This window comes from Primulina tabacum, chromosome 11, assembly GCF_025594145.1.
Source record: "Primulina tabacum isolate GXHZ01 chromosome 11, ASM2559414v2, whole genome shotgun sequence".
Lineage (NCBI taxonomy): Eukaryota > Viridiplantae > Streptophyta > Magnoliopsida > Lamiales > Gesneriaceae > Primulina > Primulina tabacum.
In genome coordinates this window covers 26,081,822-26,097,950 of record NC_134560.1, presented here as the reverse complement: position 1 = coordinate 26,097,950, position 16,129 = coordinate 26,081,822, and the positions used below count along the sequence as shown (strand labels likewise).

At 36.8% G+C, this 16,129-nt stretch overlaps 1 protein-coding gene and 1 long non-coding RNA gene across 2 annotated transcripts in view; one reads left to right on the top strand and one right to left on the bottom strand.

Annotated features, from left to right (window-relative positions):
- The window catches only part of LOC142517634 (two pore calcium channel protein 1A), a 49,018-nt gene that overhangs the window by 21,466 nt on the left and 11,423 nt on the right, over positions 1-16,129 (bottom strand). The window contains exons 6-11 of the mRNA XM_075619964.1: positions 11,961-12,021; positions 11,617-11,783; positions 11,035-11,140; positions 10,228-10,305; positions 5,974-6,035; positions 279-351 (exon numbers count right to left, since the gene is read on the bottom strand). Coding sequence (XP_075476079.1) covers positions 279-351; positions 5,974-6,035; positions 10,228-10,305; positions 11,035-11,140; positions 11,617-11,783; positions 11,961-12,021 — 547 coding nt within the window. The remainder of the gene's footprint in view (positions 1-278; positions 352-5,973; positions 6,036-10,227; positions 10,306-11,034; positions 11,141-11,616; positions 11,784-11,960; positions 12,022-16,129) is intronic.
- LOC142517635 (uncharacterized) lies at positions 6,205-10,320 on the top strand. Its single transcript, XR_012813345.1, has 2 exons — positions 6,205-8,200; positions 9,748-10,320. It is a non-coding gene; the product is annotated as an uncharacterized LOC142517635 (long non-coding RNA).

Sequence of the window (16,129 nt, the reverse complement as noted above, 5' to 3'; positions counted from 1 at the left end):
AATTCAAATAAATCAATCGAAGACAAAAGTAAAGAGCAAAATGTTTATCGAAATGCTTTTGCAAATCACATGGTTTATTCAACTCAAATTAGCAAATTTTGAGAGTAAACAAGAAACCACGTGGAAAAAATCACTGTATTTCAAAAGTAGATGATTTTTTTTTACATCAGGGACGGAATAACTAAACTTACAGATCAAAATAATTGAGCAGAAAAGTGTAAATAAAGTAAATCAATTACATCTGCCCACAAAAATGAAAGCAAGGGTATAGAATTCACCTTGACGTCACGACTGTCATCCAACTCATCAAATATCAATTCAAAATCATCCCGTGATATTTTCGGCAATGTCCTAAACACAATGGAGACATTACATGTTTAACCATTGACATGAAAAAATGCTGCAAAAGAAAACTGTATGTAAAGAAGAAATACTCGAATCATGACATTATCATATCTTCACATCAAACAATGGTTTGAAGGTGAAAAATATAAATCAGTATCTCATGAAATATCATAGAAGCTATCTCATTAATGTGCAAGTCACCTGTTTTTTGTACAGATCCATTACGTTGAATCATATGAAACGAATATTTTTTTTAATCATAATATCCATGTTGCAAAACATCACTTTGCAGAATGGTAATTGTCTCTTGTACCTAATGTTTCACACTACCAAATGCTTTATCTTTATACTTGGTTTCAACAGAATAGCAATCTTCAACTATCCTAAGACTAAAATAATTTTGGGTGAGTAGAATTGCGTTCAAAGCTTATCAATATTTAGCAATCTACAATAGTCTCATTTGTTCACATCGTTAATGTTACGTCCTTGTGGGCTAAGTTCCTATCTCAAGAATCAATTCTAACAGTTTGACAAGTTCAAAGGCAAACCGGAAGTTCTAAATCCCCATTATTGATGCATATTTATCCAATTGCAGGGGTGAAAAACTATGCCCTTCAGAAATTTTGACGTCAGAATTATATAATTCATTTTTTAAAATTTTAATATTGATGATTCCACAATTTATTGGTAAGTATTTCGAATAGACAGCTCCTGCATTATAATGACCAAAATTCAGATTGAAGAATAGTTTCTTCATCTAGAGACTTCCATCACCTAGGAAAAGAAATTTCAGATTTCACAAAATTTAAAGAGCCAAGGCCGTATTTATTTGTAGTTTGTAAAGAGAGAATGGGGAAAACGTATGTATTATGCCACTTGAAGAAAAAAGGAGTGCTTTACAAAGTATATATAGAAAATACTGCTCTAAATCTATACTACAAATCAGGAACAAACTTAGAAGATAACTCAACCTAATCCTAAGAATTCAAATACAAATAAAGATAGATGAATACCAAACTTATAAGATAAAATTAGGATCTGATTTTCAATAAACCCCCTCAAACTGGGTCATATAGGTTCATTATGCCTAGCTTGGGACACAAATCTTCAAAATTAGGACGAAAGAGTGTCTTTTCAGAATATATGTCACTTGCAATTGTGTAAGGATGTAATTGATATTGATAATTCTGTAACGACCCATTACAGGCCCAGTGGACCGCCCATACGGCCCACTGCCCCGATCGACCCAAGGCTATCCCGATCTTGGGCTCCCTCAAAGGGGCCTTTTCCCTCACGGGCTTTCCATAGGCGTCGTACGGGTTACTCATAGGATCGACCCAAGGCTATCTTATAAGTTTGGTATTCATCTACCAAGGGGTTTCTTTCGCCTCCCCAGGAGGTCATGGGTTCGAGACTTGGGGAGGTATCACTCCACCAACCTGGTGTGGAGAGTCCTATGAGTAATGATGCATGGGAAAGCCCGTGAGGGAAAAGGCCCCAGTGGGAACCCAAGATGGGACAAGGCCCCGAGAGAGCCCAAGATCGGGATAGCCCATGGTCGTTACAAATTCCATTTTCAATCTTCTCGCTAAAGAAGTGACGGTCCACCTCAACATGTTTAGTCCGATCACGGTGGACTGGTTGGATATGCTAATGGCTGCTTGATTATCACACAAGATTTCAACTGGATAACTTTCTTCTACCTTTAATTCGCTTAGTAGTCTTCTTATCCACATTTCCTCACAAATTCCATGGGCTAATGCAGAAACTGCTGTGAAAATCCACTTGCATCCAACAGGTTTCTTTCTAGAAGGGAGATCAGTGATGCTCCATGTGTTGTTTTTTTCTAGTGTTATCTCCTCAAAGACAGCAACTTTCCAGTTTGGATAATTGAGGGCGTTGTCAATAGTGGGAGGAATCTGGATCTCATCTAGAATTGGAAAGAAAGGCACAATATGTATGTGAAAAACGGTCAAGTGAGACACAATTACCTATAGAACGCCATGTACATGTTCAGACTCTTTTCCTAAATGTAATGGTTTTGTCACCGAGATCAATATTTTCTAATTCTTGTGAGTTTGTACATGAATTTCGCAGCGGATAAAGGTCATGGCCAGGTTGTGTTTGTGCAGGTACTTGTATATTCTCTTGATGAGGATGGTTCCTTCGAGAATAGGCATGAAGTGGCTCATAAATGTTTAATCTTCTAGGGATATGCGGTGGATTCAGTGGCGTAGGATCAGGTGTAGGTGGTTCTATATGCGGGATGGACTGTAGTGTGGATTCCTAAATTCGCAGTTCAATGGTAGAAGACTCCCCTTGAACCGAGGAATTGGGGTAGAATGACTCAGATTCAAAGAATGTGACATCCATTGAGGTGTAGCATTTTTTGTGGGGGGGAATAACACTTGTATCCTTTCTGGTCAGGAGAACAACCGAGGAAGATACACTTGAGCACGTGGTTCAAGCTTCCCACGATTATGTGAGTGAATGTGTACAAATGATGAACAACCAAACACCTTAAGAGGGATGTCATGAATGAGATGAGATGAAGGTAGGAATTTAGGAAGGCTTGGATGGGGGTCTGAAAATCCAGCACCCGAAAGGGAATCCTATTAATAAGATATGTCGTTGCTAGGATGACATCAACCCAATGGTACTATGCTGTGTGTGTGGAGATAATCCCCCAAAACTGAATTGAAGTAATCATGAGCTCTATCAATTCTTAAAATCCGGATATTGGTACAAAATCAAGTTTGAACCATGCTATGGAAATGCTTGAAAATATGAACTCTCTGATTTATTTTTAATGAGGAAGACCCAAGAAAAACGTGTATGATCATCGATAAATAAAATAAATCAGCGTGTGCCCCCAAGATTATGGACATTTGGGACAATGTTTTCATAGCCGGACAGGTGATCGAATCGGATTACTTTAGAAAACGGTTCAACCGGTCCTATGATAATCAACAAATAAGATAACCGGCTTCTGCGCACAAAATTGACCTATTTACCGGTTGGACCGTAATATTAGATAAAATAATAATATAATATAATAAATAATATATTTTAAATTTTGAAGATCTTAAATATGTATATAAATAATAAAAAAGATATACTTATCCAAGTTTTAAAAATCTAAACAATATACATATAATCAAATATAATTATACCTATATATTTTTTAAAAATAAATAAATAAAATTAGTGTCTAATGCTACAAAATAATACTTCTAATAAAATTCAAAATCCAAACTGGACCCATGACCGGTTCCGGTCGCATCAATCGAATCGGCCGGTCTGATTTTAAAAACACTGGTTTGAAGGACCCAAATATCATTGTGAATAAGAGAGAGAGACGTTGAAGGTTTATAATGATTTGGTGTGAAAGATGCATATGTATGTTTAGAGACCTGACAAATATCATATTTAAGATAAAAAGAATTTGTATTATTAAATAAGAAATGAAACAACTTCCTGAGAACAACGGATTCCGTGACCTAAAAGGTAATGCTACAATAAAAAAAATCACTAACATTAGCTGAAACAGAGTGGGACACGGAGGGTTAAGAATGAAACCAAATGAAGGCAAAAATCTGGAGTCAAAAGAACAGAACCGGAACCAAAACCAGTCACTGTAGAAAGGGACAAATTTGCGACACACGCTGTATTTGAAGCACGACATGGCCGAAAAGTAAATTAAATTGAAATTCCTTGCCATGTGGTCTGATGCTCCTAAATCGACCATCCAATAGGATGAAAATCATGTTGGGGAGTCGAAAACGATAATATACCTCGATGGGCTATATTAACAATGGCAGTAAGTGATGGAGTAGGTGCAAGATTCTGTTGGCCAAACAAATTCTGTAGTGGCTCGAGCTGTGCTTTCGTGAATGGCTGCTGCTCGGAAGATGGAAATCCGGGTACTGCTGTATTGGAATGCTTGTCACGTGCAGGCTTCCCATAAATTATCCAGCACATGTCCAGCGTGTGTGTTGGTTTGGGGCATTTAGGACACCACAGGCGACCCTGTATGAACTGCCCAGGGATGAGTGATGGCTGTGAATGACGCACACCACCAGAATCATTGCTGTGAGGGGACGAATGGTGTTGGGCAGCCAATGCTGACACATCAACAGAGGAAGGAGGGGGCGACTGACCCATTATTATTTTCCAGTGACTCTCCTCATGACGCACATCGAAGAAGACACCTCAAAGGCTCGGCAAAGGTTTGGCTCCCAGAATCCGCCCCGTACATCATCCAGTGATGAGTTGAGGCCCGATAAGAACTTGAAGATACATTTCTTTTCAACAATTTCAACAATTATACGAAAATGTTCTGCATCACCTGGACAGTCCTACTCATAAATTTCGAAGAGATCTAGTTGCTGCCATAGACGGGTAAGCAAATTGAAATTCTCTGTAACAGAGGATTCCCCTTGAAGCAGTTCCTGCAGGCTGCATTCGATGGCAAATAACTCAAAGGAGTTGTCTTTGCATGAATAGGTGTCACGTGTCCCATCCTATATGTCCTTGGTAGAACGATATAGAAGGAAGTTTTTACCGATCTCCGTCGTCATGGAGTTGATCAATCGGGACATTACCATGTATTTTTCAGAATTCCAGGCCCGAAACTTTGGGTTGTCTGCTGGCGGACAAGACGATTTCCCGGAGATAAATTCATCCTTCTTTTTGCCACAGATAAAAATCATAATAGATTATGACCATTGGAGGAAGTTTTGGCCATTCAATCTGTGACAAGTGATCGGGAGAGATGGAATATCGGCAGCCGCAGGGGTGGTTGTTTCTGGAGTCTGGAGTTTGGGTATTTAGTCGTGGAAACTTCTGGCTAGCTGATACCATGTAGTTTATAAAGAGACAATGGGGAAAACATACGTATTATTCCACTTGAAGAAAAAAAAAGAGTGCTTTACAAAGTATATATAGAAGATACTGCTCTAAATCAATATTACAAATCAGGATCAAATTAGAAGATAACCCAAACTAATCCTAAGAATTCAAAATACAAATAAAGATGGATGAGTTTCCATCCAACAAAACTTGCGAGATAAGATTAGGATCTTATTTTCAACATTGTTATCTCAAAATTTTAAAAATATTATGTGCGATATTTCTTTTAAAATTTTAATGATGTGCTTCGACAGTAATTTTTAAAACTGAAGTGATGGGTAACGATGATGCAGTAGAGACTGTGTTTTGATCCGTAAAAGAAGAAAGAAAAAAGCGTGATTGAGTTATTAAAAAGGATATTTTGTTCACTGTTTGAGAAAATAGATAACATTTTTGAAAAGAATGAGAAATCGTTTTGAAACGACAACTCTTGTGATGAAAAATTCACCTCAAGAAGTGAAGGTTCTCTCCAACAAATTATTCCTGATGTGTTCACATTGATTATTTCCAGATACATATAGTGCTGACGGGATAATCTTTCAGCAGTCAAATATGATTAAGCACCTCATCTTGCAGAGACTCAAAATGTTTCTTATATCGCAACAGTATTAATGTATATCTAATCACTAGAATGGAAACTGGAGATGAATGCTTCAAGGAAGCAGGAAACAACATTTCGCAAGTGCAATTTATCCCAAAAAAAAAACGTAACTCCACCTGTAATTGTTCAATTCTTCAAATAGATGAATGCATTGATCTTTGTCAAGGTAACCATGATTCTGCCAATTAACAAAATCATGAAAAAAAATCAAGACGTAATAATTGAAAGCAAAAAGAGAAGAAAAGATTTTGTTGCGGATTTTTCCAACACTGATAAGCTTTGATTTTCTCTGATAAGCTATGATTTTCTGATTTCTAAGGAAAGAGAGGAACTTGCACTTGTTCGTTTACGAAAGAAAGAAACAGAAGTATAAGATTTGGTTTACGTAAGTAATCACAATGTCATTTCGATGCTTCACAGTATCAACATCAGACAATGCATGGAAAAACATCTTTATTGATGATAAAGAATGAACCCCGTTCTTTTATGGATTACGAACCAACCCCCAAAGAAACCTCCTTCAAAATCACAAGTTTTTTGGACGTCTACTTACCATATTGAAATCAATATTTTTCTTGTTTAACAGCTATCTTTAGCCTAGATAGTATCACATATTTTACACACACAATATTGCATCCATGGCTTCTACGAGGCACTCATCAACATTACACCTGTAACACCCCAAATGCTAATCCAGTAAGATTTTAAAAAAATAATTAAGTAAATAAACATATTTGTGTTAAGTTTATTTATTCTTTAAAATATGTAGCAATATTTTGGTAGGAATGTGTAACCAATAAATAATAAAATTATAGAATAATTTACTACCTCTAAATGAGCTTGCATTTAATTAGGTTTAATAGGAGCCCATAGATCGAGTATCATACAAATTCCCTCCCTAAAATACTCAGTGAGAAAACAAATAAAACTCTCACTCATAACCTCTGCACTGTAAAAAAGAAAAATAAGGGTAGAATGAAAAGAAAAAAAAAACAGAACAGGCGAACACATTCTCTTCACTGCTCGATCGAATAACCCATTAAGGTTTGTTTAATTCCTGGGCTTGTACTGTCAAAATTTGAGTTCTAATCATAGAACATCATGATTTAGGAATATAGTAGAAATAAGACATTTTTGTATGCATGTGGTCGGGATCATATGATGGCTTATTATTGCATAATCAATTGATAGTTGTTTAATGATTCCCAAAAACTAACTTTGTTATTTCTCAGCTTTAGAAAATATTTATTTTATTTCAGATTTCGATTTTATTACGACTAAACTGGGAAATTAAATATGATTTTATTTTAAAATGAAAATATCTAAGTTAATTATAAGCTTTGGCAAAATGTTAAGGCTGTTGATTTCTTTTAAAATAAAAGGAATGCTTTTAAGCTTTTCACTTCTTCAAAAGATATAGGGATGGGATATTAATATTTAGTAGTTAACTAAGTTTCAAATCTGACCTTGTTTAGCATTTGAAAAATTACTAGGTTTCATTTCGTTCAAAACTTAGCTGGTTTGAATGTTTGAGACAGTTTTAAATTAACTTCAAATTTTGTTACAAGTCAAAAGATCATCTTGTGTACGTGGAATTCTCCTGTAACTATTTGGATAGATGTAGTTTCCTTAGATTAATTTTCAAATAACACGCACCTAAGATTTTATGACGTTGGGATGCAATCAAGATAGAAAATTTGATTAACAATTGATTATTATTGAGATTTTATATTTCAAAAATTCCAAAGCTTTGGTTTTGCTACATCTTGTGTGTTTCTCAAATCAAACTAATCAAATTTTAATACTTTGAGACATTTGTCAACCGTTTCTTCACGCGCATTGTCAAAGACGAGTTCTTTGAAGCTTCACTTGAGATCAATTGTTATTCTCCTGTTATTATTAGGGTGAAACCACAATATAATTGTTTCAAAGATCGGGATAAAACTAAGGATTCGTTGCGTACTTGGATTGAGGGCTCATTTTCTTCCAAATATTCGAGTTTCCTTTTCATGTTCACCAGGAATCATATCACCTTGGCACATAATTTGTGGGAGTTGATTTTGTAGGTTGAGTGCGATTATCCTTTCTCAGGAGTAAAGTTATGACACATGTAAAATTAACGGTAACATGTATTTTAATGGTTTAATTGATATGATCCATTTGTCTGCTCAGGAACGTGTTCATTTGATTATTTATGTGACTATATGCATACTTTCATTCCCGTTTATACACATAACAATAAAACTTTTCAAGTGTTGGTTGGGAACGAGTTTTGCTTGGAAGCCAAAGGCGAGCGTTCGAGTTTTGTATTTTCTTGTGATGATTTGTATTTTTTTAATGATTGTATATTGAGATTGTAAAAAAGAAGAATGTCCAATAAAGTATCTCGGGGTCCCGCTGGGAGGTAAGTCTATGACTTTCGAATTTTGGGAACCGGTCCTATCCAAGATGTCAAAGAAATTATCAAGTTGGAAAAAGGCGTTCTTGTCAAGAGGGGGTCGTCTGACTCTGATAAAGTCCGTATTAAGTGCAATGCCTTCCTACTACATGTCTTTGTTTAGGGTGCCAGTTAAGGTGGCAAAAATGATGGAAAAACTGATGCGTGATTTCTTATGGGATGGAATGGATGGGGATAAGCATTGTCATGTTGTTAGGTGGGAGCAGGTTTGTAAACCAAAAGACAGGGGAGGGTTGGGTTTGGGGAATATCGGTTTGAGAAATAAAGAACTACTAGGAAAATGGTGGTGGAGAGGTACTAAGGAAAAGGAGACGTTGTGGAAAAATGTGATAAAAAGCATTTATTGTCTTCAAGATAATGGGTGGGACTTGGGTTTGGCCAGGAATGCGACATTCAGAAGCCCTTGGAAATATATTTCTCGTACATTCCCGTCAGTTCTTCTTTTGAGTGGAGCGGTTTTGAGAGGGGGTAATTTCATTCGGTTTTGGGAGGATGTTTGGGGGGAGTGGGTCCTTCTTTCAAAGAGCGTTTTCCATCTTTGTTTACAATTTGTACACAGATAAATAAACCTATTCGAAGCTTTTTAGAGGTTGTCAATGTAGGAGATAGTCAAACCTATCGATGGGACGTGTGTTTTAGGAGACATCTCAATGATTTCGAGTTGGGGGAATTTTTTACTCTTCAAGGAGTTTTAGATACGGTCAGGGTACAGGTGGGTTATGAGGATTTCAGGGTTTGGTTGGGAGATTCTACGGGCGTGTTTTCGGTCAGATCCTTTTATGAGTCTTTCTTTCCTATTCACTCTTTTCCTGTTTTCTCTTGCCATCATAATATATGGAAAGTCCCTATCCCAAACAAGGTTCAGATTTTCTCGTAGATTGTGGCTTTGGGTAAACTTCCAACATCGGATTCGGTGCAAAGAAGATGGCCAACTTGTGAAAAGGTGTACGTTATGTCATAACCACAACGAGACTCAGGATCATTTATTGCTACACTGCTCTTTTTCGCAAGTAATATGGACTATGGTGATGCAGGAGCTCAGATGTTATTGGGTTTTTCCGCAGAGAGCACGAAACATGTTCATTATCGAGCCAGGTATTTCATCGGGTAAAAAAGTTAACGTATTCTGGTATGTCATCGTTCATCTCACTTTTTGGTCAATCTGGCTTGAGAGAAATAACAGAATTTTCAACAACTCATCCACCACTGTCAATGAAGTTTGGGAGATTATCAAATTCAGAGTTGCAACGTCGACAACAAAGATCAAAGAGTTCATTCATTTCTTTATATCAGATGTTATTAGGGATTGGAAGTTTGTAATGGATTAAAAATAGCGTTTTGATTTCTCTTAATTTGCGGACTACTCATCCGCTTCTTATGTAACAAAAACCCATTATTTATAAAAATTAATGTTTCCTATCAAAAAAAAAAGTATATTGAGATTGTATGGTCATTTTTATAAGTGATTCGTATTCAATAGCCTCAGGGAGATGTCAGGTTTGTTATCTAAATTTCACTTAAAAATAAACTTTATTCTATTATTTAGATGTTAAACTCTTTATACGCATGTTGTTACAATAGACTTCACTTAATAATGGATTGAAATAGTTTTAAATTAATTTAGGATTTTTATTTTAGAATGCAGACTTTTTATGTGCTGTAATAAATATTGTACAATAGAGTGAAAACCTGAGGTCCCACACATACCACACTATGACGTAACGAAATGATTACCTATAATAGAGGTAGACGCAAAAGGGAGGGGAGATAGGTTTAGTTAAGAAAGGAACTGTGCTGCATGAATAGGATTCAACCAATATATTTAAAATAAAATAATTTTGTGCAACAAAATCAATAAAACATGGATGAGAATCAACATTCAAGTAGAAAATGGAACCAAAATTATACTCACGTCAGAATCAAGTATGTTAAAGGCTCTCTGCAGTATCCTCGTTCTTTTCCGATCCTTCTCGGCCACTTGTTTTACAAGCTAAAAAATGGAAAATCAGGACATGTCTAGCTTTAAATCTAAGAATGCATCAGATATCCTCATTCACAAGGTGGCAGGCACGAGGTAGAATTTAGGGAGTGTACCAAACGTCATATAAAAACAGACATCACATTTACCTAAAACATGCATTTCTCTATATCTGGTCTAAGTATTACAGTCATAGTTTCAGTTTAAATTTATAGTTAAATAAGTAATACCTCCACTCACATTTATGTCCTGTTTAACTAAGCACGTAAAAGCCAATAAGGCAATGACAAAGGGCAAACAGTATGACAATGTAACATATTGGACTCTCAAATTGATCCAACTAAATCTGCATTTTAGCCTGCTAAAACATTTCCAATTTAAGGACATTCCGCACGCATGTAGGCTTGCATGATTAGAATCTCTCTCGCTTCCTTTTCCTGTTAATTCTAACTTGCACTCTCTGGATAACTCAATCAGGTTTAGTACCCAAATCCACAGTCACCCTAAAACAGCCTAACCAGTTCAAGAACCTGATCAATAGTTATTAACACTCAAAATGCTCTAAAGCTGACAAATTTTTGCATTTGATAAATTTAAGCAGAGTAGTTGAAAACACCGATGTGATATGTGTTTGAGGACGGAGGAAGCAATACAATACCCATATGTATAAAGATGCCAATCCATGTTTATCAACTGAAACTTATAAAGGGTGCCATCGGCAATGACTAGAAGGATAGATACCTCACTCTTAAAGCTATCATACACAACGGCAAGGATCAAATTGGTGACAAAGTAAACACCCAATAGCACATAGAGGACAAAAAATAGGCAAGACCAACGCGATTCCCTGCAAGATTAAATGTGTGAGTGGAATAGAAAAAGTTAAAAAACTAATGCAGGAAATACAAGGGCTATGAAAATTAAATTATAACTATATAAGAAGCACGAATATTTCCAAGCAGTTTTAGCAACTCTTCTCCCTTTCTATGGGGTTTGACCAATGCTAAAGGAAGCTTTAACAATGTTGCCACTCGAAAAATTTTCACAGTTGAAAATATTCATTATATGGTCTTAAAAAATGAACTTTCTCTGCATGGCTTAAAATATTCATAACCACTAGATTATCTCTTTTTTTTAACTAAAATATCCCAAATTCAGATATCAAGCACTAATTTCAATATCCGAATCTCGAATATGTTCGCAAGTGGCCTAGTTTGAATCAGAACATATCTATTTTTTCTATGCAAATTTTCAGTAGTGCATTAATCAAAGCCAAGAAATCTTCTAGATAGTAAAACATAGTATCCAAATTTAGCCTCTTACTTGTATGCAGGAATCCAAACATCTGGGTTGTTGGAAGTGGTGAATAAAACAAACATCTGGTACAATGTTGTGCCATATGATGTGAATATGGTCTTCCCTTGTTTAGTATCTTCAAAGATAACGAATGCCAACCAGCTTGAGAACAGAAGAAATAAAAGAAATAATGCCTGCATTTGATCCCCCGCCACGCATCCCGCAATGGCCAGAAAAGAAACGAAATTAAATATCATCATTCAAAATAATAGACAAATTCATCATAAAGGTATGTATTTGGGTTATCCACGAGTCTTTATTATATCTTAAATTTAGGAGGAGAAAAGTGTGTTTTATGGCAGCACACACACCAGAACATTAAGGTATGTGCCGAGCATTCCAGCCAGGAGGATGATGCTATCTTTTATGTCCCTATTGTCAATTAAAAGGAAAAAAATATCAATCAATCAATAAGTTATTAAATGTAGCTCAACTGGCGACATGAGATTGCATGATGCCACATCTACTTAAGAGGATAAAATATAATACTGCATTCTTTTTGGGTAATCCAAAAGGTTATGATACATTTAAAAATTAAAAGGAATAAAATCTATTGCAGTACAAATAAGATTAGAAATGAATAACGACTTACTTCAATAAAATAAATTTAAATCACCTAGCTAACTAAAATAATTAAAAAATGTAATATTTATAAATAATAATGAAGAATATGGATGTGGAATAGATAAACTCAATTTAAATGGGTTGATTATTTTAGTAAACCGAACCCTTTACTAGTGTCAACACATAATCTTCACAAGTAACAATGGGCGAGATTTTGAACTAAGCTATTGACCCTCACCTGCATTCTAATGGCATGATTTACCAATGCAATATTTATAGGGTGAAGCCGTTTTAACATCCTCACACCTTATGAATATAATCCCCTCTTCAAGTCAAGGTCTTAAAATTTCAAAAATCTTTTCAACATTAAAAAAAATTTGCTCGCTGTTCCAAGCCCTTTCTTACCTTGAATGTTATCAGGCTGTATGACCGTTGAAACTTTATCCTAGAACCACCAAATGTGTTTTCAATAGTTACCTGGCTCAACAGAGGAGTCCATTCTTCAAGTTTTATTTTTCACTCGAGGATTGTTTATAACATTTGTTCAATGTTTAAGTGTTCACACGCTTCTGATCCCAAGCTCATTGTAATACTATTAACATCAAATTCTTCGTCAGTGGCTACTTGACTTCTAGTGTTGCTGTAACTTCAGTTCCAACCTCAACTCTGACAGTCCTTAGAGCCTATCTATATTGATCACCCATCCTAGACCGAATGGATCCAATTCTGGTCACACCAATTTTTCGGGTACTTAAGGAAAAGGTGGACTTTGCTTTGTCAATGGCATACATCCTCCTTCACAAGAGAAAATTTCTCTGTTTTTTATGCTTAAAATTCAATCGTTTTTGGCTCGACCAGTTAATTCAATGAAAAATAGTGTTGGGAAAACAGTATTTACTTTGCAAAATTGTAAAGGAGATACAGTCCAATTTTTTTCAAATCCAGTTTGCAATCGGAAATTGAAGGAACCTCAGAACAAGAATAATCGTCTGTTGATCTTGAAGTACCAATTCCTCCTAGAAAATGGTCAGGGTGGTTATCAAACATTCAATCTACTATTTTCTATCTTACTCAAAATCATCTTAGTCAAGAATCTACAATATCAAGGCAAATTGAGTGGCTCACCGTCTCCACACCCTTCATAAAAGAAATTCCAAAGAGTAGCTACTTCAATAATGGCCATGATAAGGCAGAGTCATTCTATCATACTCGATTGCAGGATGTCCATTACAGCTGAGATTACCCTAACTATGATGCCACAACCCACCGAAATCCCGACCAGAGAAGTCGAGTCACCATGACGAACCTATTGATGATGATCCTCTTAACTTACTTGGCACAAAGAAACATAAATGGGATTTCTTATTTCCTAATTTGTCAAAAAATTGATCAAGTGTTTGTCTTTCTCAAGTTCTGAATATTGAGTTCGGACTTAACCCGGTTCCTACCAAACTGAGTTCTTCCCTAGAGTCCTCCCCTACTAATAACTAATTTACAAAATATAGACTTTATCAAATCTATTCCGACTATTCAATATTATGTTCATACTGAAAGAATCATATTCTTAATGTGGAATTAATGGATTAACATTGGCAAAATCTGCATAAATCTTGCAAAATCTGATATCGTAACACTAATCTCATGCGGTCTTGACTTATCACTGTTGTTGACTGTCCAACTCGTCTCTATGTCAGACTGATGAGAGTTTTTTGGGATCCATAAAACTCCTACCCAGTGTTTCTAGGTGAGCTACTGAGAGTTCATGGCCAAATAATTGATGCTGCACTGCCGACTGTTCTTTTTTTATGAGCTAGCAGGTCATCTATCAATTTGGCATTTGATAACTACTCATCACTGAGCTGCCAACTGCTCTACTGCTCTGTTGGTTGGATCGGCTATCACTTACGGATTTCGTGGCTGCTCATCGCTGAGCTGCGGATGACTACTCTGCTTGCATGGTCAGCTCGGCTAACACTTAGAATTTTACGCATTTCCATACTAACCCACATCACTTGTTGATTGCTTGCAGCTCAGAAAGCGAATTTTACGCATTTATATTCTAACCCACATCGCTTGCCAACTACTCCCAGCTTAGCTAGAACTTAGATTGTCTAGGCCCTGGAGCCTAGAGAGAGAATTTTTTGAAAATGTTCTCTCCTCTTGCTCCTGTAGTGTGGCGGCATATTACTCCATAACCCACCTTTTCCAGCCTACCTCCGGCGTCCTTCACCATGGCTCCGACCGCCGGCAGACGGTGGTGTCCTACCCTTTTGTTTTTTACTTCCTCTTTCGCCATGTTTCTCTTTTCCCATTGTTAGCGTCCACCGCAGGCAACCGACCACCTTCGTTCGCTGAACTCAAGTAACATTGCGGGGACGTACGCTCTGAGCAGTGATCAGTTCCAGCAGCGGAGGCAGTTTCATTCATCAAGGAATGAGAAATGGGATGTAGAAGTGAAGATCGAACAAAAAGTGTTCATGTTTAGTTTGGGTAGTGGGGGGTCTTCGATTTGTTGATCATAGAGAACCAGGAATGTGAGTTATGTGCTTGAATTTGATCGAGAAGGGGCACATTGGATCTGCTCCAAGTTAAAGGACTTAATCTACTCTCCATCTACGTGTTCGGCTTTCAATCGGTTCAGGGGTACTGATGTTGTGTTTACCACCCAAAGAAATACAAACAAATGAGGAAGTTTCTTGGAAGTGTCCAAATATAACCAGCTCGGCAGAAAACAACTCATCATAGTGCCAAGCGGTCTCAATTTGTGGGGTTGGAAAGGAATATCAAATACATTGGCTAATTATTTGCAGAAAAAAATCAGATGAAGGTCCAGCCTATTCTCGATCACGATGCTACTCGAGGAAGAGTTAACAACGTTTTTCAGAAAAACAAAAAGGTTGAGTTGCAACATCATCCAGGGACAAAGGAAGTCGAGGATGATAGCAGGCAGAAGCTGGTTAAGAACTGATATGAAGCACTTATTGTTATTAAGGGAAGGGTTAACACTTCGTGGGAGCAAATTCAGACTGTTCATGTTGTGATTAATGGTAAGAGGATGTTCGCGAGATGGGGCAATTCGAATATTTGTAGGAAACAAGACGGAGTTGCGGGATCCACCAGTCGCTCTAATATTTCCGTCAAGGAATCTGATGTAAGGCGAGAGCATGAACCTTATTTAGGAGATAGAATGGAAGGTATCGGGATTGGCATCAATGAGGTTTTGGTGAAAGATAAAAAGACTCTTGTTCTTCCTAAGGCAGTTGAGCGTCGACCAGTTACTTCTACTATTTTGTCGGCACCTCCATTAGGGGGAAAGGTGGTTAATATCTTAAAAAGAATCACCCTTAAAGTGGTTAGTGATTTCAGAAGATCACCTATCCATTCCATGATCAAACAAGGATTTGAGGGCCATACCAGACTTAGAGGAGCTGACGGCACAGAAGATATACTGCCTACCTTTGAGAAAACGTACAACAAAAGAAAATTCAAGAATATCAATGAGAACAAAATTGGTCTCGAAAAGGGTGTTTTACCAAAATCAAGATTCTTGTACCAAGAGAATTTTTAGTTGGGGGATTAGAAAATGATTTCTCGGAGAAGGAGACGAATCTTTTGTTTCAGATAGCCATGTTTCATGCCATTTAGTTTTTTCAGTACATGTAGAGGATGAGGTCGCGGATTTAAAAGGGCTATTCTCATCTTCACCTGGTCCTTTGCAAAATACCGGGGCACTTCAGCAGGAAAATACGAAACTTTAAGTGGGAGAGGTACTTTCTTGTATTCAATCATCATTTCTAAATCATTCTTTCGATCTTCATTCTATTCTTCCTGTTTCCTTCTCTGTTCTGGGGATGTCTAGCAGCCTTTTAGGGGGAGGAGGGCAACCGAGGATAGATGTTGAGCCGTGTAAAGAGAG